Source organism: Schistocerca cancellata, chromosome 4 (genome assembly GCF_023864275.1).
Source record: "Schistocerca cancellata isolate TAMUIC-IGC-003103 chromosome 4, iqSchCanc2.1, whole genome shotgun sequence".
Classification (NCBI taxonomy): domain Eukaryota; kingdom Metazoa; phylum Arthropoda; class Insecta; order Orthoptera; family Acrididae; genus Schistocerca; species Schistocerca cancellata.
The window spans coordinates 31,813,769-31,841,459 of NC_064629.1; the positions used below are offsets into that span (position 1 = coordinate 31,813,769).

General features: G+C 41.9%; 1 protein-coding gene across 1 annotated transcript in view; it reads left to right on the forward strand.

Moving 5' to 3' along the window:
* LOC126184861 (diuretic hormone class 2) overlaps positions 1-24,168 on the forward strand; it is a 113,916-nt gene extending 89,748 nt beyond the window's left edge. Inside the window, exons 3-4 of the mRNA XM_049927476.1 lie at positions 14,196-14,303; positions 23,917-24,168. Coding sequence (XP_049783433.1) covers positions 14,196-14,303; positions 23,917-24,073 — 265 coding nt within the window. The 3' untranslated portion in view covers positions 24,074-24,168. The remainder of the gene's footprint in view (positions 1-14,195; positions 14,304-23,916) is intronic.
* The last annotated feature ends 3,523 nt before the right edge of the window (positions 24,169-27,691 follow it).

Below are 27,691 nucleotides of genomic sequence, written 5' to 3' on the forward strand. Positions count from 1 at the left end.
TGGCAGTCTTGGATACCAGATTTTATGCCTTTGTTGACAGTTCTCCCCTCCACGAATACCTCATGAACGCCACCGAGATCAGATGGGAGATGTACGGTATTTTCAAATCTTCCTGAAACTATCCATACAACCGTTAGTCGGTTTGCTGTCGTCATAAAATTCCGCAAACACTTTTCGGGCCATTTTCGTTTTTTACACCCTGCACATACTCTTACTTCTGGTTTAAACTAAGACACTTTAATGATTTAGTTTGATAAAGCTATAGCTGCATCCCCCCACAAATTCATTTCCAATTGTCGCGCAGCTGACCTTGTCATCTCTGTTTCTTGTAGGTAAGCAGCATAAGTTGTTAGGGAGATGATACAACGAAATAATTTGTTATTGCATATGTGAAACAGGAGCGCATGTTGACTGAAATGGCTCGTGTACAAAAATAAAACAATCAAGTTAGCCAAAATCTCTTAGCTGCAAAAGATGATAATAACATAGAGCTTTCGAGATACGAGTTTCATCAACTTTAAGAATGAATACAGGAGCTTGTGAAAGGGCCCTCAAACTATGTACAGTATAACACTGCTTCCATTTTGTTTTTGTACGTGCGGCTTCACTTAGAGGGGTATCGGTACACTGGATTTTAGTTGCTATTTCTTATGACAGAACTAAAGCAGTGTCTACAGTTGTGAGTTCTCTAAGAAAAACTTTGGAGGTTCCTTGGATATTATATCAACCAGTCTTTTTTTTATTAATTTTGTCTTCAGTTCAGTTTTGATTTTTTCTTCTTGCCCTGTGAAGACAGGCCTTGCCACAAGATTTTCTTGCTTGGTTCGCCCTCACTTTCGGCATCATCCTACAGCACACGCTTCTGAGCACTCGGTTGGTATTCCCTCATTTAAAAGAAATACCGGAACTCCAGTCAATCGAATAAATTAATAGCTTGTCGTCACCCAGTCCACAGTCAGATAAGCTATCGGGGTTGCCTGGTTTGTGAACTACTAACAAGTATGCCATTTTGGTCACTGCACAGAACAGATGTCAACAACCCAACATATGTTGTGGGTGTGGATATTGTTAGCGTCATTTTCTCACAAGAAAATATTTAACGTAAATGACCTTATGCAACCGTTAAGTTTGCGTTCATGGATCGCAACGCACCAAATCGCATATACTGTGCTTCTCATTTTCTTTCCCAACGCGCATTTGTCACCATGGGATACATCTCCCATCTAATCTCGGTGTTGTTCATGAGGTATTCGTGGAGGGGAGAACTGTCAACAAAGGCATAAAATCTGGTATCCAAGACTGCGAGGTTTTTCTCTGTAATTTTTGCCGGTAGGTCAAGCTGAACAGTCAGGCGTACTCAAATAACCCTTACTACCGGAAGAGCTACAGTAGAATACTGCGTACCTTCAGACAGAGCTAGGCTTACTAGACGCATTTCACATTTTGAGAACCCACGCACAGTGCTGCCACGACATCATCTGCAGCCATTTCCAACATCTACTCCAAAGAGATACATTAGGTAAAGTAACTAACTTCGTGTCAAACTTCAAAGAATTATCATTGTCACTCTTGTTTTGGTCACGCTATATCAAAACACTAAAAGAAAGCTAATAAAAATTAATGGAAATTAAGATGCTAATGTGATTACAGATGTTACAACGTCCCTTTCAACATGTATTTGGTCTTTTATGCTCCGTCTACGGACAGAACTGTGTATAATAACAAAGCACAGTGTCATTGCCCCCACTACCTATATCGTTAGTCTTTTTCGCCAATTTCTTCCTGTCCCATGAAAAATAAATGATTCAAAGTATACGTATTTATGAAATTTTTCAGCTAATAAAAATTAATGGAAATTAAGATGCTAATGTGATTACAGATGTTACAACGTCCCTTGCAATATGTATTTGGTCTTTTATGCTCCGTCTACGGACAGAACTGTGTATAATATCAAAGCACAGTGTCATTGTCCCCCGCTACCTATATCGTTAGTCTTTTGCGCCAATTTCTTCCTGTCCCATGAAAAATAAATGATTCAAAGTATACGTATTTATGAAATTTTTCAGGCTATTGAGAAGAAATGTAGCGTGATCGATTCATAATAACTTCGGCTCCAGCTACCAGGAATTATTTCTTTCACACAGCGTTTCATCAATGTAAGGATGACTCCACAGCAAATTTTAATATAGGTTCCCACAGACGCTTCTGACTGTACTAAACTCAACAAGAATAGATGGCTGTCATCATAGTCATATATTCAAGCGCTTCAAAATTAGAGTTTTACCAAATGATATGATAAAGGACGGGAAGATCGGCTAAAAAGTTTAAAGGACACAAGTGAGATTAATTTTGTAAGTAAGTAGCCATAGAAGGAGAAAAACATACAACGCGCATTAGGAAGGAAGTAGCTCTCGGAAAAACATACAACGCGCATTAGGAAGGAAGTAGCTCTCGTAAAGTAGGCGTCATCCAGTGACGACACTGACCCCGTATCGGAAGTAAACCGCCCTCACAATCACAGAATACAACCGACAAAAAGTCAACCGCCCTTTGCGGGAAAGCAATATAGAGAGCAAGTGAGAGAGCAGATGTGTGGCACGGTCTGATATTTTCTGAGAAATAGACTACTTCTGCAAAGAACGGCGACATCGGACTGGAAGGTTCCTTCTCTGGATTCTGCAGAGAGATGACACCGGCTCCCATGCAATAACTTCCCATCTTTTAAGCAGAAGTGTTTTTATCTGAACAAAAATCTCGTATAAGGTAGAGCTGATTTGTACTAGGCCAGTAATTTTGTAAAGTGATACAAAATTATATAGCAGAGTAGTTTATTAAAGTGAGTTAATGGACTCGATCGAGTAAGATGGAATGTGTTTTCTCTCTTTTTTTTTTTTTTGAACCAATTATTCAACTTCTTACAGATACAATTACTGCAAGATTTATTAAATGATTCATCTACGGTTTAGAATCATCTTGCGGTGCACACTCCGCAACATTCAACACTTGGCCTCCAGTTAAATAATGTCTCAGCTTACTTTCCCAGACGTTGTTTTCCCCTTAGTGGTGATACTAAATCACTGACTAAAAAGTGAATTTACTGTCTAGCCTGAACCACCCACTACCGTGGTCGTTTTAATGTGGTACTGCAACGTGTCCCAACGAAATTAGCAGTTAGGGTAAGAGGTCATAGCTAACACGAATATCAATCCATTTGGATAATAATGAGGTAAGCAAGTACTCTAGATTATATTTTAATGTGATACTGTAACGTGTCCCAACAAAATTAGCAGTCAGGGTAAAAGGTCATAGCTAACACGAATATCAATCCATTTGGGTAATAATGAGGTAAGCGGGTACTTTTGATTTTATACTGACAGCTGTGAATCACATGAAACTTTTAGCTTGAGCTAATGAGATACAGGGTGAAGCCGGGGAGGTAATGTGTGGACGTTCGACTTTGACACGTGCCGACAGTCGATAGTGGGACAAGCACCAGAACGGCACCACGCACTTCGAAGAACACAAGGTTGCACTCTCGCTAAGTCATGCTGCTTTTCCAGGACATCGTTCCAGCCGACGGTGACCTGCAGCTACAAACATTAGCCAGATGCTGATGGGACACTGTTACATGTTTTCCTATGTGGCATGACAATGACTTGAGCAGTGCGAGCGTATAAGGATTACAAATGTCGATAGTAATTGAAAGTAAATAATGTATCGAAACGAAAAAAGTTGGTTTCACTTTTTGTTAATGAACTGTAGATTACTTGTTGAATTATTTTCCATACAACACCGTACCTTTCGGGCTGACACGTTTTTAGTTAACGCTTTGATCTCTTCGGGAAAGAACAATGTATTTTGCTCATTTTGGTGGGTACTATGGAACCTACAGGAAGACAGGCTGTAGAATCACAGTTCTGCGAATGCTGGGACACATACACTGACAAGGGAGGTGCGTGATCTGAAACGTTCAGAGCCTCGTGAAAAAGTGCTTAGAATACAAATCGCCCCTCCCAAAAACACTGGGCGCTGCGCGCTTTACCACGAGAGACATCTAAATGATCACATATTCGAGATCTAAGAGAGAAGGGCGAAGACACATAAATATAGACATAATAGGAACGAAAACACACGCACTTCTATGTCGTGACTTACTGCTGTTTCCTCTGCTTAAGATAATTACGCTAGCTCAACAATAAACTTTTTCTGTCGACTTGATAGTGTTGCAGAGCTATTCGAGAATTCAAAGTTCAGGTGCCAGAGCTCAAAGAAGTAGTAAAAACGAAGTGGAACAGAACAATGTGCACATCTGACTAAAGTCACGTTTTCACATTCAACATACACTCCTGGAAATTGAAATAAGAACACCGTGAATTCATTGCCCCAGGAAGGGGAAACTTTATTGACACATTCCTGGGGTCAGATACATCACATGATCACACTGACACAACCACAGGCACATAGACACAGGCAACAGAGCATGCACAATGTCGGCACTAGTACAGTGTATATTCCCCTTTCGCAGGAATGCAGGCTGCTATTCTCCCATGGAGACGATCGTAGAGATGCTGGATGTAGTCCTGTGGAACGGCTTGCCATGCCATTTCCACCTGGCGCCTCAGTTGGACCAGCGTTCGTGCTGGACGTGCAGACCGCGTGAGACGACGCTTCATCCAGTCCCAAACATGCTCAATGGGGGACAGATCCGGAGATCTTGCTGGCCAGGGTAGTTGACTTACACCTTCTAGAGCACGTTGGGTGGCACGGGATACATGCGGACGTGCATTGTCCTGTTGGAACAGCAAGTTCCCTTGCCGGTCTAGGAATGGTAGAACGATGGGTTCGATGACGGTTTGGATGTACCGTGCACTATTCAGTGTCCCCTCGACGATCACCAGTGGTGTATGGCCAGTGTAGGAGATCGCTCCCCACACCATGATGCCGGGTGTTGGCCCTGTGTGCCTCGGTCGTATGCAGTCCTGATTGTGGCGCTCACCTGCACGGCGCCAAACACGCATACGACCATCATTGGCACCAAGGCAGAAGCGACTCTCATCGCTGAAGACGACACGTCTCCATTCGTCCCTCCATTCACGCCTGTCGCGACACCACTGGAGGCGGGCTGCACGATGTTGGGGCGTGAGCGGAAGACGGCCTAACGGTGTGCGGGACCGTAGCCCAGCTTCATGGAGACGGTTGCGAATGGTCCTCGCCGATACCCCAGGAGCAACAGTGTCCCTAATTCGCTGGGAAGTGGCGGTGCGGTCCCCTACGGCACTGCGTAGGATCCTACGGTCTTGGCGTGCATCCGTGCGTCGCTGCGGTCCGGTCCCAGGTCGACGGGCACGTGCACCTTCCGCCGACCACTGGCGACAACATCGATGTACTGTGGAGACCTCACGCCCCACGTGTTGAGCAATTCGGCGGTACGTCCACCCGGCCTCCCGCATGCCCACTATACGCCCTCGCTCAAAGTCCGTCAACTGCACATACGGTTCCCGTCCACGCTGTCGCGGCATGCTACCAGTGTTAAAGACTGCGATGGAGCTCCGTATGCCACGGCAAACTGGCTGACACTGACGGCGGCGGTGCACAAATGCTGCGCAGCTAGCGCCATTCGACGGCCAACACCGCGGTTCCTGGTGTGTCCGCTGTGCCGTGCGTGTGATCATTGCTTGTACAGCCCTCTCGCAGCGTCCGGAGCAAGTATGGTGGGTCTGACACACCGGTGTCAATGTGTTCTTTTTTCCATTTCCTGGAGTGTATTTCCTGCATTCAAGCAGCTCAGTATCAAACGCCTCACTAATTACATTTTCAGTTGGTATCTCGGGTCATAAGGCGCCTATTGCCTTGCATAGTGTAACACAGGCGGAGTGCACACAGCCCTTGTGAGCAAACTGAGGAGCTACTTGATTGATAAATAGCGGCTCCGGTCTCGGAAACTGACATACGGCCGGGAGAGCGGTGTGCTGACCACATGCCCTCCATATCCGCATCCAGTGACGACTGTGGGCTGAGGATGACACGGCTGCCCGTCGGTACCGTTGCGCCTTCATAGCCTATTCGGGCGGAGTCTAGTTTTAGTGCAACATAGGCTCGTGCTTCGGTGCAAGTATTACATAAAGAAGTATACATCATTATTGGCAATATTTTGTTGTCTTTGGCTTGGTTTTGGTCCTATTATATCGCTATTTTGTTTCTTCGCAGTCTCTCTTAGATCTTGAATAGGTGACCACTCAAATGTCTCTCTTGGTAAGACGCACAGTTTTGCATATGAGTGGCTCATACCACTGTTTTTGGGACGAGTGATTTACATTCTCATCACATTTTCGTGCGGCTCTGAGCTTTCGAGATCACGCACTTCCTTTTTGAGAATTGTGCTCCTTAGGAAATTTCTCTCTGGTCTTCATTTCCACCACTTAATTCTCAGTACAGAGAGTTTCAGTTTATTTTGTACCACTTAACCGATGAAACAACAGCGGCTGTCTGAGGAAATTGGTCGTCAATGCATCTAGCCGCCACTGGACGCTGTTAAAGGACGTGACATAAACGAAGTACACACATATCGTGGTCCAAACTCATGTGCACTAAGAGACAACCTGCTAACTTGAAAGTGCTCTTCTGAGCTCGGCAAAGCGGAGCCAAGCATAGCTTAACATCTCTTTTAATGTTCCTCTGCAACAAAAACTAACTGAGAAGCTAAGGTTCAGAGCAAGAAAGATTACTATCTACACTGATCAGCAGCATATGCTATGGCACTTGTCCCATCTGTCTCAGACTAAGAAACCAAGTGCCACGGCTCCGGCTGAAGAACAAAAGGAACCTAGTCTTTAGAAAAATTAAGCTAGTGATTATCCCTAATCAACTAAGGCAGCAAATTAGTACAGTTCGTACAATATTCACCTATGGAAAGATGTATCATAACGCAGACTCGTTAAGACTTCTCTTCCAGATGCGTTTCGTTTATCGTAAGATATAAATATTTTCTATCAAGTCTTTCCGTCTCGTACGTTAACATATATGCACGTACTAAATACACGCGTGAATAAACAAGATACAAAGTGACGTGGTCCAAGCCATCCTACACTGGAGACGAAGTACGTGCCCGCCAGTTTCGACATTCTTATAGAAGCTGGATTTTATATATCATGTACTCCACTGTCAAACACTAAAATTCTTAATGTACGAAGAGATTTTTCTTCTATTTGGAAACATCTAGATTGGCTTCCTCGTTCCCACCGTTAACCCAACCCTCTCAGGTCACTGTAGATTACTCCTATAAACCACCAGGTAGCATGCACTGGACACTGTGTGGTGTGTAACTTCAAAAAGGATATTATTTACACTCAAAACTTCGTCTACGTAGCTCTCTTAGAATACATTCAAAATTTTCAGACAAGTTTCTCGTTCATCTTCCTTTTGTCCAGGGATGTCTGCGTAACACAACTAAAACTACAAGAAAGAGTAAATGCTGAGATAAATATTGGGACATATGCAGTATTGCGAGGGTTGCTCAGAAAATAATGCACCGCATTTTTTTCTTCAACAATTCTTTATCGAACATAATGATAATTACATACACTAAAGAATGGTGTTTTATCTACACACCCTATTTTTCCACGTAATCTTCATCCCGTTCTATGGCCTTCCTCCAGTGAAAAACAAGGGTATTTATGCCCTGTCGGTACCTTTCCCTGTCCTGGTGGCAGGGAAAGGAAATCGTTGAAAATGAAAATAAAAAAGTTGTGTTACGATCTAAAAATTGAAGCGAACGTGTCGTACATTAGAAATTAATACGCACTTTTACAGAGATGCGTTCAAAATTATAATTAAACTGTCGTTTTACGAGCTAATAACTTTAACGTGTAGCAGATAAAAAAACATGTTCGGTATTAATACGGGAATCTATAGGAAAGCGTAAGAAATGAAAATGAGATAGAGATTTCGGCGCACGAACTAGTAACTAAAAACAGACGAAAAAACACAGAACTGGATATGCTATTACATAATTTTACAGACTAGTGTTGAAAAATCAAATTTGTTTTGTAATCTAATTGTTAACGTGTAAAGCATTAGGGTCTGTGTAGCTAGATGCTGCATAATACCTTTAACCATGTAAGGGCTGAACAGTTTTGTACTGCAGCTACTGCTCTCACCATAGCTCTTTCTAACGGTATTAGCAAAGCTTTTACGTGTTTATCGACAGAACTGAATTACGTTATTTATTAACACTTTTTCATCAAAGCGCACTCTCCGATAACGTATATTTCCGCGATAACTATACATTTCAGCAGACACCAAGAATAAGCATCAGTTGTAATATACTTCAGTTGACTTGACTGAACAAATGGTTCAAATGGCTCTGAGGACTATGGGACTTAACATCTGAGGTCATCAGCCCCCTAGAACTTAGAACTACTTAAACCTAACTAACCTAAGGACATCACAAACATCCATGCCCGAGGCAGGATTCGAACCTGCGACCGTAGCGACAGACTGTAACGCCTAGAACCGCTCGGCCACCTCGGCCGGCCTGACTGAACAGTGCCGAGGGGGACATGTCATTCGGGTATTGTTTAATGGTGTTGGGCGCCTCCGGTCACGTCTGCACGTAAACGAGGCAATTGTAAAATAAACAGGTAATACGTAGTTTGTAAATCCAATGAACGCGCCCTAAGTTATAATAAAAATCACATTAAATCTTAAATTTTTAAAACTGATATGAATAAGTAAACAAACTCACCAGTCACCAAAGTTTGCGTCTGGTTTTGACGGCAGAAAACTTGTTGATCATATCTTCACAGTTCAGACGGTTATCAGTTAGGAGGTCGGCTTCGAGGTGAAGAACGGACAAGGCGTTCAGTCTCGCCTCGAACAACGTAGAACGTAGGTACGATTTCAGTCTTTTAAGAATCGAAAACGAGCGTTCTGCTGAATAATTTGTAAGTGCCATACATAGAAATATTCTAAGAGCAATGTTACCATTAGGAAACACGGACTGTAACCTCTCTTTTCGTAAAAAAAATTTCTCATTTCGACTGGTATATTACTAATCTCAGAAGAATTCAAAAGTTCCTCAAAATGTACACATTCACTAGGGAAGGAAGGCTCTAAATCTGTATCATGGAGTTTTGCTGCACGTTCAGCAATATCGTCAGGTGAACTGTTCTTAAGATTACTGAAAACTGTGAAGGAGTCCAACAGTATTCCATAGCTTTCCTTCGTCCTCACTAGTTCGGCGTACAAGTTCTCGAGTACTGGGAGAAATGTTTCGACTCTAAATTTTTCCCTTCCAGTCAGAAAAACTTCTTCAGAGTCCGCCTCTTCGTCATCATGAAGTTTGCATTTTCGTAATCTTTTATAGGTGCATTCATAGTCTATATCAGTCACAATCTCCATGGATTTATTTTCATAATAGTCGAACATGCCACGAATATATGCAATAAATCCTACAAGTGATTCATATAATTCATGCACTATTTTAATATCAATATTTACACTTTGCAACTTCAGATTTACGCTATTAACTCTCTGGAGTATGTCCTTCCAAACTGTCATCATGAATACTGTTTCTAGTCTGCTGAGTTGATTCAATAAACCTAAAGCCTCATTTCGCACAAGTGGTTTTTCAAACGTGTTATTGGCAATATGTGTGAGGGCATTGATAACACCCTCCCAGTTTTCATATAGACTTACACACGCTTCCTCTCTTGCTGTCCAACGTGTTTTTGACAAACTTTTTACCGTTTTTCTTTCTGGTTTCATGAAAGAAAGACGTTTATCCCAGCACTGTGTAGAAGCAGAGAAAAAATTACAAAGGTTTTGCACTACATTGAAAAATGAACATGCTCCCCGACAACAGCTTGCAGCACTACACAAGTGCCGACTAAATTCAAAGAATGCGCTGCACAAGGTTCACAATGCACTTTCGGATTTCGCTCTTTAATGCGTGCCTGCAAACCAATGTAGGTTCCTGACATTTTGCTTGCCTTGTCATATGACTGGCTTCTACAGTCAGTAATATCAATGTAATTTGTAGACAGGACCTTTATTACAGCCTCAGCTAAGTTTTCGGACTTGTATCCTGGATTTGATAAAAACAGAAGGAAAAGTTCAACAGTCTCGTTCACATTTCTCAATATGAAAGATAATTGATCAATATGTGAAATTTCTGCATTAGAATCTACTATTATAGAGAAATATTTGGCCTGTTTTATTTCACTTATGATAATTCTTCTCATTCGTTGAGAAAGAAGATCTATTATTTCATCACAGATTGTTGAAGAAAGATAATTTGTATGTCCCTGCCTGGCTTTCCATATCGTTCAATGTGCTCTGCGAGAAAAGCATCAAACTCGGCTATAAGTTCAAGAGACATCATAAATTGACCATTGTGTAATGAATGGAATCTTTCACCGTGTCCACGTAGGGGAAGTCCACGTCTTGTTAGCTTCTTCACTACCCTTTTCAACATACTGCGCCGTTACATTTTTTCTGTCTCAACATATAAGTCGAAATGGTTATCTATTATTCCAAGTGACTTTTTTCTTGTTAACAGTGATAACTCAGAATTTTTGTGTTCAAGTGAATTCTCATGATGAGATAAAATATTAGAAATATTTTTCCAATTTGCAATACCATTAGTAGCAATCTCGACCTTACCTCCGAACAATTTACATGGTGCACAAAAAACAGCACCGGTTCTACAGGACTATACTAGAAAATCGCGCAAAGTTGACTCATCATTTAAAAGTTTACGGTAAAATACATTTTTGTTTAAATATCTGGTTTTATCGCCTATTGATCTTCTTGAATTAGAAAAATCACCGTTAGAATTTTGATTAATGCCACATGGTAAGAGAATGTCGATTGTTCACTCATTGACACACCATTCTGCACGATCATCACTAACGAGGTTATTTGTTTTGGTAATGTCTGACTCGACACTTAGTTTCGTGAAACTTGAAATCAGGAACAACTTGCTTTTCCTCATTTTTAAATTTTGTTTCGTCTGTATTTACTTTTTTTACAACAGCTGCAGTGGCAGAAATATCATCCGTACTACTTGAACTCGCAGTCGAACCAGCAAACTTTTTTGCCAAAAATGTATCTACTCTGCCAAGCGTTTTTAGAAGATTGGCTTCTCGTTCTCGCCTTTCCTTCGATAATTTCCGAAATTCCGTACCACTTAATCTTGCACGTTTGCTTTTTTCACTGTTATTCGTGTTAAGGCGCTTACAAAATTGTCAACCAACAGTCAAAACAAAAGAAAAAAATTTGTAAAAGGAAAGAAAGAAAAACTGTATCCAGTTCCAATCGTACTGCGCCGCACATGAGCACAAAACTTTTTATTTTAAACACGGCACACGAGCACAAAGATTTTTCCTTTAAACACGGAGCGATGAACTGACCAACTCGGATTACTCGACGTGGCTGTGCTATGAAAGAACGACAATGCAGAATAATTTCATTGCATTGCCGCCTGTTTCTCTGTTGTCAGTGAACAGTAGAAGCACACCTGCAGGCTAGAACTCATCTCGTAAAGAAAACGGGACAGCCCCTTTTTTGGCTTCTGTTTCCCGCGTCACCGGAATTTTAGCTGGAACGCAAATATGTTCTGAATATTCTTGACACTGTCTCTCTAATTTAAAAAGCAAGTAATTTTCGCAATTTCTTGCAGTGAGCTCTGCTGGATCGACTCTTATCCCACTTACTCTTATAACATTTTAGCAGAGTGGACAGACTACAAAGTTTAAGTAGTCTTGTTGGCAGTTGGTGTGGTGTGTTGTGATTTGTGTGAACACTTCTGTTAAGCTTAAATGCAAATGCACCTCTTTTTCCAACATAAAATAAAAATAGCCTTTCCTCGAAGAAAAAAAAGCTTAGCTCAGGAGTTTAATATAAAATTTGCAATGCCACGTACCATTCGATTGCACAGAGTGGGGACTTTGATATCGTGCAGGCTGCAGCACAATAAATGAGACAAACGAAAGTTGGTTTCTTCTTCTTTTTTCGCCAAAGAAAGTAACAAAGTAAATAAATAAAGAAAATTTTTAAACTGTTGTGAAGTATATTTCACACATTATTAGATATTCTGCTTATGTTCTTTTCGTATACACATGTGTTTAAAAATGTAAAACATTCCCAGTATCAACATGTTTTGTTAAACGGGTGTCATTAAATCAAAACACAGATACTGAAGACCACAGAGCTTTCACATTAATTACAGTAATGGAGGGTTGACTTGATACTTCCCCGTAATTTCTACAAGAAATTTAAGTAGAGTTGGGTTTTACATACTGAGGTCCACACATGTTACAGTATTTAAGAAACTGCTGATTAGTTTATCACAGCTTTTCAGGGGTCCCGGTATTTTCACGGGGAAGATATGGTAGGGTTAAGTAGGAGCCGACAACATTCTCGGAATAATAACGTTTCAGACATTGTATTGTAGATTGCCGTCCTGACAGCTTACTTCAAAATATTTTGAACAATCATGAAGATGATACCAGACAGAGGCCCAATGTTAAATTTCCATTTAGTCACTAAGTAAACTATATATATTTCCAATCTTGTATTGTTGAATTTCGTTCTTAAGGCTTATTTAAACTAGCAAATTGTCTAACAATATTAAAAATTTTTGTCGTTTGTAAGCGCAGTTATTTTAAAACGTCAAAGGTTAAAATGAGTACAGAGCAAAAAATGCTGCCTCCCTTAAGGTGCCACTCCTAGGCCCGTGCTTAGTAGGCCTATATGTAAATCCGCCACTGTATAGACGCCATTTTGAAACGGTCCTGCAGCTACGCTATCTGTCGGAAGTGACGGAAACTTGGCGCTCTCACTCAGGATACTTCAAATAATACTCAAGTAACGTTCCGAATTCGTATCATTGTTTTCGGCTGAGAAAAAAAAATGCGGTGCATTACTTTCTTCGTAATTCTCTCGAAATGATAGTGCTCACTATTACTAGGTTTTACACGTTTCCATCGATACTCACACTTCCATGTTTTACATGCACATATTACGTAAATGGTAGTCTGCAGGTCAGTTGCTTGAAGTAAATGATTAGAAGCCAAACCGAGCGAGGTGGCGCAGTGGCTAGACACTGGACTCGCATTCGGGAGGACAACGGTTCAATCCCGCGTCCGGCCATCCTGATTTAGGATTTCCGTGATTTCCCTAAATCGCTCCAGGCAAATGCCGGGACGGTTCCTTTGAAAGAGCACGGCCGACTTCCTTCCCCAATCCGATAAGACCGATGACCTCGCTGTCTGGTCTCCTTCCCTAAACAACCCAACCCCCAACCCAATTAGAAGCCAATTTTATCTCTGCTCATAATGGAAAGAATGTAGTCGGAGGAAACAACTTCAGATGAAATTTATTCCAGTTTATTTTGGCGTGGTAGTACAGCAACCTTCTGTTGTGATTTATGGTAAAAGAGAACCCCAGGTTGCAGAAAGCTCTTTATTGGTTCAAAAACGACGCTTCTTAAGAGGGTAGGGCATCATCAGGTTATTTCGTGAATTGCGGTTAGTCAGTCGTGGCAGCGCAGTGGAAGGGCATGCAAAAAACGGTAAGCATGGCCCCATAGGTAACTGCTGGTGGCCAATCCGCACTCACGCACTGTATACACTGTTAAGAGCTTGTGAGTGTGGCCTTACTCGGTGCTGCTATGACCGACGACCCACACTGCACGTGATAACATCATGATGCTCTACCTGCGTCAAACGTGTCATTTTTGAGCCAATAAAAAGCTTTCTGCAATCTAGGACAGTCTTTCAGTATGAAAATTCAGATGAAACTGCCTCGATTAAAATGTAATCCAATGGCCTCATGTACAATAAACGACCTAAATTACAGCAAAATCCTGCTATCTCATGCTGCTGTTAATTGTACATTTTTCTACAGTTGAAAATGTCGCTAAATGAAATAAAACTATAATACGCGTTCACCGTCATAATAGAAATTGTCAATGGTACGTTTTCGTACATAGTAATCTGGCAAGATGCTGTCTATCGTTGCACTTTTAAAAGCGATTCTTACGATTGGTTAAACCGAAACGCTTTAATTTGTGTGGTCTATGAAAATAAAAAGCGATCACTAAAGAACAATATATTAATTATTATAATTAAAAATAATCATGTGGCGCAAGAGATAGTAAGATATTGCGTACAGTTGCCTTTTCTGTTTTCCAGAAACAACTACGTGTCAGACTACGAGATGGAGCAAACAGCGCCCCTTCTTAGCATCCTGGAGCTGATTTCCAAGCTGCGACAGACAAGCGGCATCGCTGAAGACCCAGCGTAAGTCAATCAGCCAAACCACCTGTTTAACTTACCCTAGGACGAAAATCAGATAAATACTTCTAAGTCAATGACTGACCATAAACTATCTTAGCTGCAACAAGTGTTCTGGGGCTTGTATGAAGTGTTTTTACGAAACGTTAGAAAATTCATTGGGTCAGATCATATTTCTTATCATGAAATACTTGTGTAAGAATCTCTGATAACTGTACATTGTGTTGCTTGAAGCGTGGTATCGTAACTGAACACTATTTGTTTCGAAAAAAATATTTCGATTTTACAACACTGCTCTGCGTTATGTGTTGAGTACAGAAACCTGCATTCGGTTACGTGTCTCACTCGTGTGGTCTTGCTAATCCTCTCGTTGCTTATGTATACAAAAGTTTCACTATACGTGATGAACAGAAACCAGACTCAAATTACCTTCCTATAACTGAAAAATTTTCGAGGACTAAGGACATACATAGTAGTACAAATCAGCATAAAGGCATGAACATTTGTAGGAAAATAAACAATGTCGGATGCACTAGTTCTGCACAGTGTATATACAAGAGTATGAGACTCAGTACACTGATTATAGCATTTGATGTCAGTATTATAGTATATAACACGACATCAATTCAGTTGGTAGTGGGTGGAACTCGGTATAATGGAAGTCGGCTCTGTGCGGTGTTAGTGTGTGCGTACTATCTTCCCTGCACATGGGAAATAGACACCATTAGTGACAATGTGTATCGCGTAAATAAACCATGTTGGTGACAGTGTCACGCGGAAGACAGTTATCATGTGATGAAAAAGCAAAAATCGTGCGTAGAACGAAATGGAAATCTCTAATCGTCAAATCGTCAAGAAGATTAACCGTTCAAGTACATTGATAAAATTTCGTTAGATTATGCGCACGATATTGACACACGGAAAATATGGGCAACGTAGAAAGTTATCTGAGGTATCGAAACGGTTACATTGCGTAAAGCAAGCGCCACAAATCGTTATTCTTCTCGACTTGTTGATGATTTGCAGTTACCAGTAATTGCCGGACGTGTACGAGAAATATTGTCAAACGAAAACATCTTGCTTTCAAGAAAAGACTGCAGAATTCTGCTCTGACACCCAAACATAAACAGGCTAGACTGGATATTGCTGCAAAATAAGTCATGGACTTGAGAATAGGATAAAGTGATCTTCAGATATGAAAAGAAGTTTAATTTAGATTGTCTGGATGGATTTCAGTATGCAGAAATTTTGGTGGTGGTATAATTATGATTTGTGCGGTCTTCTGCACTAAAGGTAAATAACTCATTGCTTGGGTGGACGCTAGAATGAACTCTTAATATGTACACTGAGATACTGGAGACAGGATGGATTAGAATGTATAAGACCTAGGGAACGAAAGTCTAATGTTTCCAGAAGATAATGCATCTATGCATGTTTCTGTTCAACAAAAAAGTGGTTTGAAGTATATCGATGTCTTGCCCAGGTCCGTACGTAGTCTAGACCTGAATCTCGTGAAAACCTTTGGGGAATACTTGCAATTGGTGTTTGTCGAAATATAAGTCAATTTGAGGCCGCAAGTGAGCTGAAAAGAGCGATACGAGAAGAGTGGGAGACAATTTCATTGCAAGAACGACAAACCCTAACAAATTCAATGCCGAAGAGAATCTTTGAGGTAATTAACAAGAACGGTGTTGAACAAAGTACTAACCATGCAATACCACAACAGGACAGTGAGTGCCTTTATACCAATTTCCATCCAGGAAATGCAAACGCCTTATTTTTGTTACTCGTGTTATGAAAGGAACTATGTAATTTCATTATGATCGTTTATGTTAGATATGTCTGGAGTACCTTCATAATAAATTCGATACATATATGCTGGGTACTTTACTTTCTTAAGAACCTTTCTTTGTACTGATTTTCACTACTGTAACGACTCCTACAAAACGTACAATATTTCATTTAACCGACACTTTACATCAACGCCGAACATAACTCAATATACAAGCAGCTTCAGTCTTTGTTTCACAAAGTTATTTTCACTACTGTAACGACTCCTACAAAACGTACAATATTTCATTTAACCGACACTTTACATCAACGCCGAACATAACTCAATATACAAGCAGCTTCAGTCTTTGTTTCACAAAGTTATGATAATTTAAGTGATATATAAATAAGAAATATGCGCCCATTGCGTAATTTATTTGTAGATTTTTGCTTACACCTTATCCGCAGTGCTAGAGAGTGTTCTCAGCGATTTGGAAAATATTGCTTCTGCAGCACAAGACCATTAAATTTTCTCAGTTTACTTCAAGTGACAATAGTCTTGGTAACACTCTAAAGGCTTTACGGTTTGTAGTAATTTCCCCGAGGATTCTCTCTCTGAAAATAATTACTCTTCTGCAGGTTAAATTCGCGTGTATCCTTTTCTTATGATACCACTATTTTCCCGTTAATGAAATTCCTAAGTAGTTGAGATTTCTTTGTGATTGTTCCTCAACTTTCCGACGCGATTTATTGCCCTCGTTAGTAGTGCGTTATGAATACGGCGGCGCGTCTGAAAGAACTCTGCTCTAAAAAGTGTTTTAGGAAGCGGGGAGCTGTGGCACGTCGGCTACAGACTCTGGCCCCCTCCGGCATGAATGTGGCTAAAGTAAATTCTAAACTCAAACATCGCTATCTCGCAAGGCATGCAGATTAGTGCGAGGTCTACGTATCGAGGGCAAATACCGTTGGGAGATTGTCTCCGCTCAGTTAAGCTAACTGCTGTTCCGAACGGCAAAGAGCAATACAAACTGCCCACGAGCAGTATTCTACTGTACACAGCAACAGACACTAACAGTTAGAATGTCTGTTCCCGTCGCCTTCGTTGTCACAAGAGGAACAGAAACACGACTAGAATCATAATGGTGGAAACCGGATCCACAACAGAAGCTACCAACGTCTACAAATGGCGATTGTTCGTAAACGCCGAATTCGCTTCGCTGACTTGCATCTTGGAGATATTAAGGCAGACTTATCCCGTTTCGAAATTACATACTATGCTTAACGTATCAGTTTGGAACAGATAGGCCAATTACTTCAACACAGAGAGTCTCTACAATGTTCAAGTAGCCTATTCCCGAAATGAAACTACCGAGATTTTTATGGCTGGCTATGAGCACTATGGGACTTAACATCTGAGGTCATCAGTCCCCTAGAACTTAGCACTACTTAAACCTAACTAACGTAAGGACATCACACACGTCCATGCCCTAGGCAGGATTCGAACCTGTGACCGTAGCGGTCGCGCGGTTCCAGACTGAAGCGCCTAGAGCCGCTCGGCCACACCGGCCGGCCCGAGATTTTTGCATTTGCAGTTTTGTGCTTAATACATTCTTTCAAAAGAAAACAGTCAGCGTCTTGCCTCGATAAGGAACAAATTTAACAGAAAAGAGGCTGACTTTATTTCATGAAATAACAAATACATTGTTGAGAATGTGGTGATCCTAAACCATCTTCAAAATTAAAGTGATTATAGTCTCGGAGAATGTAGTGTAAAAAAGAGATATAAACCTAAAAAGAAACAGACTTATTAGGAAGACGACTAGAGATACAGATTGGAGAATTTATTTAAGAATGTGTGTACCAGATTAAATTAAGCATCTTAGAGTATTAAGAGCATATATGACTTACAAATGGCTCTAAGCACTATGGGACTTTCACATCTGAGGTCATCAGCCCCGTAGACTTAGAACCACTTAAACCTAACGAACCTAAGGACATCACACATATCCATGCCCGAGGCAGGATTCGAACCTGCGACCGTAGTAGCGGCGCGGTTCCGGACTGAAGCACCAAGAACCGCTCGGACACAGCGACCGGCGTACATGACTTGCAGATGCAGAATATGTTGCAGGAATAAGAAAGACAAAAGAAAAGAAAATATCATGAGCTGATTGATTTTCCCAAGTACCTGTGTCAGTCAATAGCTATGCTGGTGAATTTCATAAAATGTGGAGGTTATGAGGGTTCCTGTACGCCTGCTTAAGCCTGATCTGAAGAGCAGCAAACTGCACAACTTGTATGCGCTGTAAATAGCATGAGACTCTATACTGACTTATTGAAGGCATCATGTCTGTCACTTGTTCTGATACGACTGCTCGTAATCTCTGATGAGATCGTTTTCATCTCTGTCTTTCCAAAGGTGACTCATGCAATAAAGGACTTTGATGTTTCGTGTAATACGTCAACGGAAGAGTAACATGTACTGATCTTTAGGTTATTCAGTGCCTCTTCAAGTAGTTAACTTTTTATTTTACATTGGGTACAATACATCTATGAGACAACAAAATAACAGCGATGTTTACTTGTTGTACATAGCAGCATGAAGACATATATCACGCCTAAATAAAGCTCCAGTATTATATTTATACAGACAAGTAAACAGATTCACGTTATAGATCCGTGAGAACGGAAAGACCTATTGATCAGCTCGCTATTGTTAAAGGGAGGATTTCATGTAGGCTTGCCGCGCCGGGCAGCCGTGCGGTCTTAGGTGTCTTGTCGCGGTTCGCGCGGCTCCCCCCCCCCCCCCCGCCTCCCCCTCCCCATCGGAGGTTTGAGTCCTCCCTCGGGCATGGGTGTGTGTGTTGTCCTTAGCGTAAGTTAGTTTAAGTTAGATTAAGTAGTGCGTAAGCCTAGGGACCGATGACCTCAGCAGATTGGTCCCATAGTCCTTATCACAAATTTCCAAATTTACCATGTAGACTTCGCCACTGGTATTTCCGTCGTCTACAGGTTGTTCCCTTTCCGTACAAAGTCTTAAGGGTCCTAGTTGCCTGATAGGTGCGGAGGGCGTTTAGGCAAATGACGTCTGAGATCAATATCGTAACCCGGGCTCTGTGGAAGAATTTCTTTTCCACATAGAGACGTCGGAGGTTTTGCAGCAATCTCTCCGACGAATATCTGCAGGATACTGAATTATCAGACGAGAAAGAACAATTAGTACGTGTAGATCAGCGGAAATGTGCTAAGAACGTAATTACTGATTTCAGAGCCGGATTTGATTGCTATGTAAGACACGAGCCTCTTTTAGCAATTAAGCGTTATCGTTTAGGATTTACGAAAGCAAGATAACATTTCTTTCCGAAATTTCAGCTCCATTATTTTTACTACCAGTATTCTAGATACCTAGTGCGTGGATTTACGTTATTTTTCACATTCTACTAAACAAAGGCAGTGAGAGAGCTTTCCATTTACGACTCGCAAAGTTAAATAACTATACGACGTTTTCATATTGGAAGAACATGTTTCAGTAAAAAGCAGGGTTCCTCTTTCTCTGATATATTAGATTTACCCGCAAGTTGTGTAGAAATGGCTATCTTGGCAGAAAGTTTCGGCTACAAGAGTACAACAACGAAATCTTCCAACATATTTCCAGTACAAGAGTATAACCTGTTTTTTGTTTTGCAGTCTGCAGACGATGTAGCGTGCCGTACTCAGTTTTTCCCAAGTCTGGCCGAATCTCTTCTTCTTCCAAACAATATCATCGATGCTCTATGATATGTACATCAATGTTCAAAGTAATTGCAGACTGGCAGTCAGTCGTAGTTTACTACACTCTACAATGTTTTGAGTCGGCATCTGTCAGTCATCGTCAAGTGAACCACCGAAGACTGCCGAAAAGTTTCCCCATGTAGTGAGTATTAGATGGGATATCGGGCAGGTCCACAGTCGAAATATCGTGGAGTGGAGCAAACGACGACGGCTGCAACCCAAAATTCCTTTGAACATTTAATTCGCGGGTAAAATTCAACTGTAGTTCAATATTTATACAGGGTGCGGAAATACAGTTTGACCATAAATGTAGAGCAGAAAGACAACATCAAACAAAGGTCTTTGAGTATAGGAACTAGGGGTCACAGTTCCACATATTCGGCGCTATAGGAACGTAATTGAAATTTGACATATGGCTGCCTTTACTCAAAATCAAATGTAACTCACAGAAAAGTATACGTAAACAAAATATGTGGACTAGCTAATCGTCACGATGAGAACACGAAAAACTTACAGCATCACTTACACGTGTATCGCACTTAGCTGACGTACCATACAGAACTTCTTTAGAAATCAGAATACTCACATGTCCATTTTCCATGTTTAATTATGTCCTAGAAAGGTCAAAGTAAATTTAAAATGAGTATGCCCTTGTTCACAGATTTGTTACCACTTAATTAACGTAAGTGCATCGTAGCAAATGTTCAAACTGATCACCGTTTTCAACCAGAAATAGCGCCGTAAGCAAAAACTGCGACCCCTAGTTCCGGTAGTCAAATTTCTTCGTTTGGTCCTGACTTTCTGCTCCACACCTTCGGTCAAATTGTTATTTCACACCCTATGTATTCTTAGTTTGAGTACTAGGCGATGATCCCTTCACTTACACATTAAATAAACCTATATTTCTGGGACATGGCCCATCCCCAACTTCCTTCCTCTAGTAAGAATATTTCTCTGGCATGTTTCCTTGCCTGTTCCACTTGAAAAGTGTTCTTCTCACGTTTTGTCTTTTCATTTTATTTTAACGCCCTGCTGTAGCGTCACTTATCAAATGCTACTAATGTTTAGTTCTGAAAATTTCTTGTTGCCTATTTTTCACATTTGCACTGTGAGGTGCTCTAGATAGGTAATGTTAGATAGTTCTTGCTTAATCCCGATCAATATTAGGCACCAGGGAATTTTGTTTTTCTGAGGATAGGGTTCTTAGCCTGTACCTCCCACGTTTTACAATCCTCTATCTTCATATAGCCTCCATAATCTTGCTTCCTACAAGTAAAAACCGTTCAGCAGCCCATATCGCATAAAATATTTTTTTATTTAAGACAACCGGTTTCGATAGACTATGATGTCATCTTCCGGTCTTAAAACCTTTCCTTTGTAAAACTTGTTCATTTTACGCTGACTTCACACACAAAATGTCAAGTGCATAAAAACGGTACATTGTAAATGGTTTGTCATTGCTAAAATATTTAAAAAACGTAAAGCACCTTATGCAACAGCTATATATATATATATATATATATATATATATATATATATATATATATATAGTTCACAGTTGCGTGTTACGTCATCGAAACATGGTACACTAAAGCACAATTGTTTACATATGCTGGACATATTCTAAACAGTGCGAATTCACTTGTTTGTGACGTCAGAGTAAAATGAACATGTTTTGCAACAAAAAGATTTTAAGACTTTATGATGACAGCATAGCCTCTTGGAAACCGATTATCTTAAATATAAAAAAAATTATGCGGTCTTGGCTGTTGAATGGTTTTTAACAAGTAAACAGATCGCCCTTTACCTCTCTAAATGCGAAAATTCAATCCTACAGCTTAATTACTTCTCTTCTCTTAAAACATGCTTTTACATATTTTTTTAATTCAGTTAGTCCAGAATCCGGACAGAGTATTCGGCAATTATTCCTTCATTTTTTACGTTGCAAGCAGTGTGAAGAATCTGTTTTCCATTCGAGAAAGACCGTAATACTTGCGTGTTGTTCGAATCTACCGGTAACTACTCTAGCAGCACGCCCCTGAATTTCTTCAGTGTCTTCCTTTAATCCGGCCTGGTGCGTATCCGAAACACTTGAGCAGTATTGAAGAATGGGTCGTATTAGTGTCCTATATGGGCTCTGCTTTACAGATGAACCACACTTTCCTAAAATTTTCCCTATAAATCAGAGTCGATCTTATGCCTTCCCTACTACAATCCTTACATGCTCTTTCGATTTTATATCGCTCTGCAACGTTACGCCTAGATAGTTAATCACTGTGACTCTGTAAAGCGGTACACTACTAATGTCTTATTCGAAAATTACGGGGTTTTTCTCCCACTAATCTGGAATAACTCACATTTTTATGCCATTCATCACACCAACTAAAAATTTGGTCTCGGTCATCTTCTACCCAACTACAGTCTCTCAACTGCGACACCTGCCGGTGCACCACAGCATCATCAGCAATCAGCTCTCAGATTACTGCTCACCCTGTCTGCCGTATCATTTATGTATATATAAAATAACAGCGGTCCTGTGACACTTCCCGGGACACACCTGACGATACCCTTGTCTCTAATGAACACTCGCCGTCGAGGACAACAAATTGGGTTTTGTTACGTAAGAAGTCTCGCGGAACCTATTACGCATGATAGTGCCTTCGTTAACAGCCTGCAGTGGGACACGGTGTCAAATACTTGTCGGCAATCTAAGAATATGGAATCTGCCTGTTGCCGTTCTTTCGTAGTTCGCAGGACATCACATGAGAAAAGGGCGAGTTGAGTTTCGCATGAGCGGTGCTTCCTAAAATCGTGCTGATTCATGGACAGAAGCTTTCCCGTCTCAAAGAAAGAAACTTATTGTATTCGAACTGAGAATGTGCTCAAGAATTCTGAAGCAAATCCGTGTTAATCATATTGGTCTGTAATTTTGCGAATCCATTGTTTTACCCTTCTTATACACAAGAGTCATCTACACTTTTTTCCAGTCGCTTGGGACTTTGCGCCGGCCGGAGTGGCCGAGCGGTTAAAGGTGCTACAGTCTGGAACCGCACGACCGCTACGGTCGCAGGTTCGAATCCTGCCTCGGGCATGGATGTGTGTGATGTCCTTAGGTTAGTTAGGTTTAAGTAGTTCTAAGTTTCAGGGGACTTATGACCACAGAAGTTGAGTCCCATATTGCTCAGAGCCATTTTTGGAACTTTGCGATGGGTGAGAGATTCGCAATAAACGCAATGCCGTAGAGTAAAATCGAATCGAGATCCATCTGGACGTGGTAACTTATTTGTTATCAACTCTTTCAGTTGTTTATCTATGCCAGGGATGCCTATTACTATGTCCTCCGTACGGGAGTCTGTGCTAATGTCAATCGACGGTATGTTTGTACGACTCTCCTGGGTGAACGATTTCTTAAACGCGAAATTTAAAACTTCGGCTTTTCTTTCTCTGTCTTCTATTGCCAACGAGTGACTGGAGAGAAGCCTTAGACTGGCTTAGCGATTATTACGTAGGACCGAAATTTTCTCGCATTCTCGGCGAGTTCTGTTGCAAAAGGTATAACGGTGGCAGCTATATGCTTCGCGCATCGATCTTTTTACAAACGCACAGATCTTCACTATTTTTAGCCAGTCGTCATTTGCTCTTTCTCATTTGAACCGAGAGCACAACACGGTTTGCTTTCTGGGTATTTTCCGAATTTCGTTGTTAAACCACCTACAGATAGACTACACCTCACTGCAGTGACAGTTTGGAGAGTCTCGCCATTCCCAGCTGTATAGAGTATCAGCTATTCTCCATGTCCAACCTGCACCAGGTGACACAAGGAAGATGGACGTTCGGGAGTTTGATAGCTGGGTTTTCGACTCGCAAAGAACCTTTCCGGGGTAAAGATGACTATTACGATTTCCAGCCAGCCACAGCCGCATTGTAGGACCTGCCTGAAACGTTCTGCACGGGGAGAGATCGATTCTGCTCTAATCTTGCAGCGAGAGCTCGCTGGCTTCTTACGAGAGGTGGAGTGATACGTAACACCGAGTGCTGTTTTGTTGCAGGTCTACATTTGTGACGGAACTTGTTGCAGGGCGAAGCGCGGCCTGGACCTGGGCATCAACCGCGGCTTCTCGGGCGCGCAGGCGGCTAAGCACCTGATGGGCCTGGCTGCAGCTCAGTACGCAGCAGGGCCCGGCCGCAGGCGCCGCGACACACACCAGCAGCCCGCGGGCGCCCCCTCCGCGTAGGCCGCCCGCCGGACACCACTCGTAGCGCGACAGTAGCTCCTACCGTAGTACTGCACTCACCGTCTATTTACTGTTGAGTCATCTAATAAACCACTCTGTAGGCAGCTGCCTGTGTCTTCATTTACTACCTCCCACTCACTATCACTGGAATGTCTACGGAGCGACCGTAATATAATGCGCACGTCGTCAACACCGAGCGGTAAATGTTATGTGACTCTCGGTAATGACCTATTGTTTACATTTTCCGAACAAGTACGAAAATTTTAGTATTATGCATATATATAATGTTTTTATATGTTTATTTATTAGTAACAGTGACACAGATGCATATTGCAGTACTCGAAAGGATTAACAGGTCCTTTTCGTAGGCAAGTGCCAGAAAGTTCGGTGACTTTGAAGGCAGCGTATATTGGCGGCAAAAGTGCTGTTCGCTCCGTAGATATTCCTTCCCTGTCTACCAGACTATAGGACTAAGTACAGCATTACGAAATGAGTCTATCTAAGCAACACAAAATGATAGTTGAGGTACAATATACTTTTAATTTAATGGATTAGAGAAATACTACCAAATACTGAGTCAGGAAACACACATGAAAATATTGATGCAAACATAATACACAAAATATACTCAAAAGATTAAAGTCAGTAGGTATATACTTTCACATCATTAATTCAAATTTAATCCACAAGCAGTAAACAAGGCAAATGGACAAACAAATCAGGTAAGAAGTAAAAACCGAAATTACCATTAAAATTTTCATTTACGAACACAATGGACAAACATTTGTTACGTCCAGGAGACATGACGATTATATTGTGTAACACGCCCTCTACCCTTATTAATTACCTCAATTCAGTGGTGTCTTCACATGTTTCTTCAGCTGAAGCCACTCAGCGTTGATGTTGTGCCAGGTGGAACAACACTCTTCGACACAGATGTGGGTTATTAGACTGCCGCTGTAGGATGCCGAGTTGATACTATAAAACACACAAAATATTAGATCAGTTTATTATAATTTGAACACACGAAATACTTTGAAACAATCCACTGCCACAGGAATGTCATGTATACAGGGTGTTACAAAAAGGTACGGCCAAACTTTCAGGAAACATTCCTCACACACAAAGAAAGAAAATATGTTATGTGGACATGTGGCCGGAAACGCTTACTTTACATGTTAGAGGTCATTTTATTACTTCTCCTCAAATCACATTAATCAGGGAATGAAAACACACAGCAACAGAACGTACCAGCGTGACTTCAAACACTTTGTTACAGGAAATGTTCAAAATGTCCTCCGTTAGCGAGGATACATGCATCCACCCTCCGTCGCATGGAAATCCTGATGCGCTGATGCAGCCCTGGAGAATGGCGTATTGTATCACAGCCGTCCCCAATACGAGCACGAAGAGTCTCTAGTAGACAAGAGCTTTCAAATGCCCCCAGAAATGAAAGTCAAGAGAGTTGAGGTCAGGAGAGCGTGGAGGCCATGGAATTGGTCCGCCTCTACCAATCCATCGGTCACCGAATCTGTTGTTGAGAAGCGTACGAACACTTCGACTAAAATGTGCAGGAGCTCCATCGTGCATGAACCACATGTTGTGTCGTACTTGTAAAGGCACATATTGTAACAGCACAGGTAGAGTATCCCAGTATGATATCACGATAACGTGCACCATTGAGCGTAGGTGGAAGAACATGGGGCCCAATCAAGACATCACCAACAATGCCTGCCCAAACGTTCACAGAAAATCTGTGTTGATGACGTGATTGCACAATTACGTGCGGATTCTCGTCAGCCCACACATGTTGATTGTGAAAATTTACAATTTGATCACGCTGGAATGAACACTCTCCATACAGTGACGTGGTCAACGTTATCTTGTACAGCAGCAACTTCTCTGACGCTGACATTAGCGTTATCGTCAACTGCACGAAGAATTGCCTCGTCCATTGCAGGTGTCCTCGTCGTTCTAGGTCTTCCCCAGTCGCGAGTCATAGGCTGGAATGTTCCTTGCTCCCTAAGACGCCGATCAATTGCTTCGAACGTCTTCCTGTCGGGAGCTCTTCGTTCTGGAAATCTGTTTCGATACGAACGTACCGCGCCACGGCTATTGCCCCGTGCTAATCCATACATCAAATGGGCATCTGCCCACTCCGCATTTGTAAACATTGCACTGACTGCAAAACCACGTTCGTGATTAACACTAACCTGTTGATGCTACGTACTGATGTGCTTGATGCTAGTACTGTAGAGCAATGAGTCGCATGTCAACACAAGCACCGAAGTCAACATTACCTTATTTCAATTGGGCCAATTGGCGGTGAGTCGAGGAAGTACAGTACGTACTGACGAAACTAAAATGAGCTCTAACATGGAAATTAAGCGTTTCCGGACACATGTATATATAACATCTTTTCTTTACTTGCGTGTGAGGAATGTTTCCTGAAAGTTTGGCCGTACCTTTTTGTAACACCCTGTATTTGTTACAGCCACTGAATAATCACTTCTCACACGATACGGTACAAGATAATATCTCTTCTGTTAAAGTACAATTTATTATCAACTATTATGTAGAGTTGTGTCTTATCAACCCTCGCACTGCTGGCTGTAGCAAATTGATGCTGTCGTCTTCGGAGAGGGTTGCTGACTGGGCTGAGCGTCATTCCGCCTACGCCAGCGGTGGTGTGCCGATGCTAACGTCTCTCACTCGACGTTGCTTCTGGTAACGACTACGCACACTTTTGGTTCTGTAACGAGATACCGACTTTGCCTGGGCACCTCATTCTTAGGACGACACCGAATTCCTCCCACCTCTCCCCCCTCCCAAAACCTCCACACCGTCCTATGGAGGACCCGTGTCCGCATCCTGGTATCTACCTCGAAAGTGACTGGGAGCACAGGTCGAAAAACCGGCCAGAGGGTGTACGCCCGCATCCAATGACACAGATGCTGTGGCAAAGACGGCGGCGACTTCAGCGAAGGCGACGGCGCTGTCAGTGGCGGCTGTCCATCTCCGTGGTCACCACCCTCGACAGTGCCGGTCGCACTGGCGGAGAGGCTGCTGCTCTGGACCACAGCGGTGTGCTCGGTTTGTGTGCAGCCGAATCACTGGCGCCGCAGCTGGTTCCGGTGATGTCGATGCAGCCCGGCGGAACCTTGAACGTTCTAAAATGAACGTCCTAAAACTTTTGTGATGACACCTTGCTCCCAACGCTGTTTCTAGCCAAAAAGTTGATATAAGACTTCACCCTGAAACATTGTCTGACCTTGCGCTACAAAGTGTTTCCGTGCCAGCTGCAGAAGATGCAACAGGGTATGCTGGCGACGACAGTGTAACAATTCTGCCGGAGACTTCCTGTCATATGGCAAGGTGCAGTAGAACGAAAGAAAACTCTTTAAGGCTTGCTCCATTGTGTGCAAGCAATAGAGATTCCCCATGTGGCTTCTGAACGTTCGAATGAAGCATTCAGCTACACTGTCAGACTGAGGGTGATAAATTGCAGTGGTTACACGCTTTATTCTGTTGGTTGCTCAACACTGTCGAAAATCGGCTCGTGTGAATCATGCTCTGTTGTCAAAGACAAGGACCTCAGGAAGACCTTCGAGACAAAAA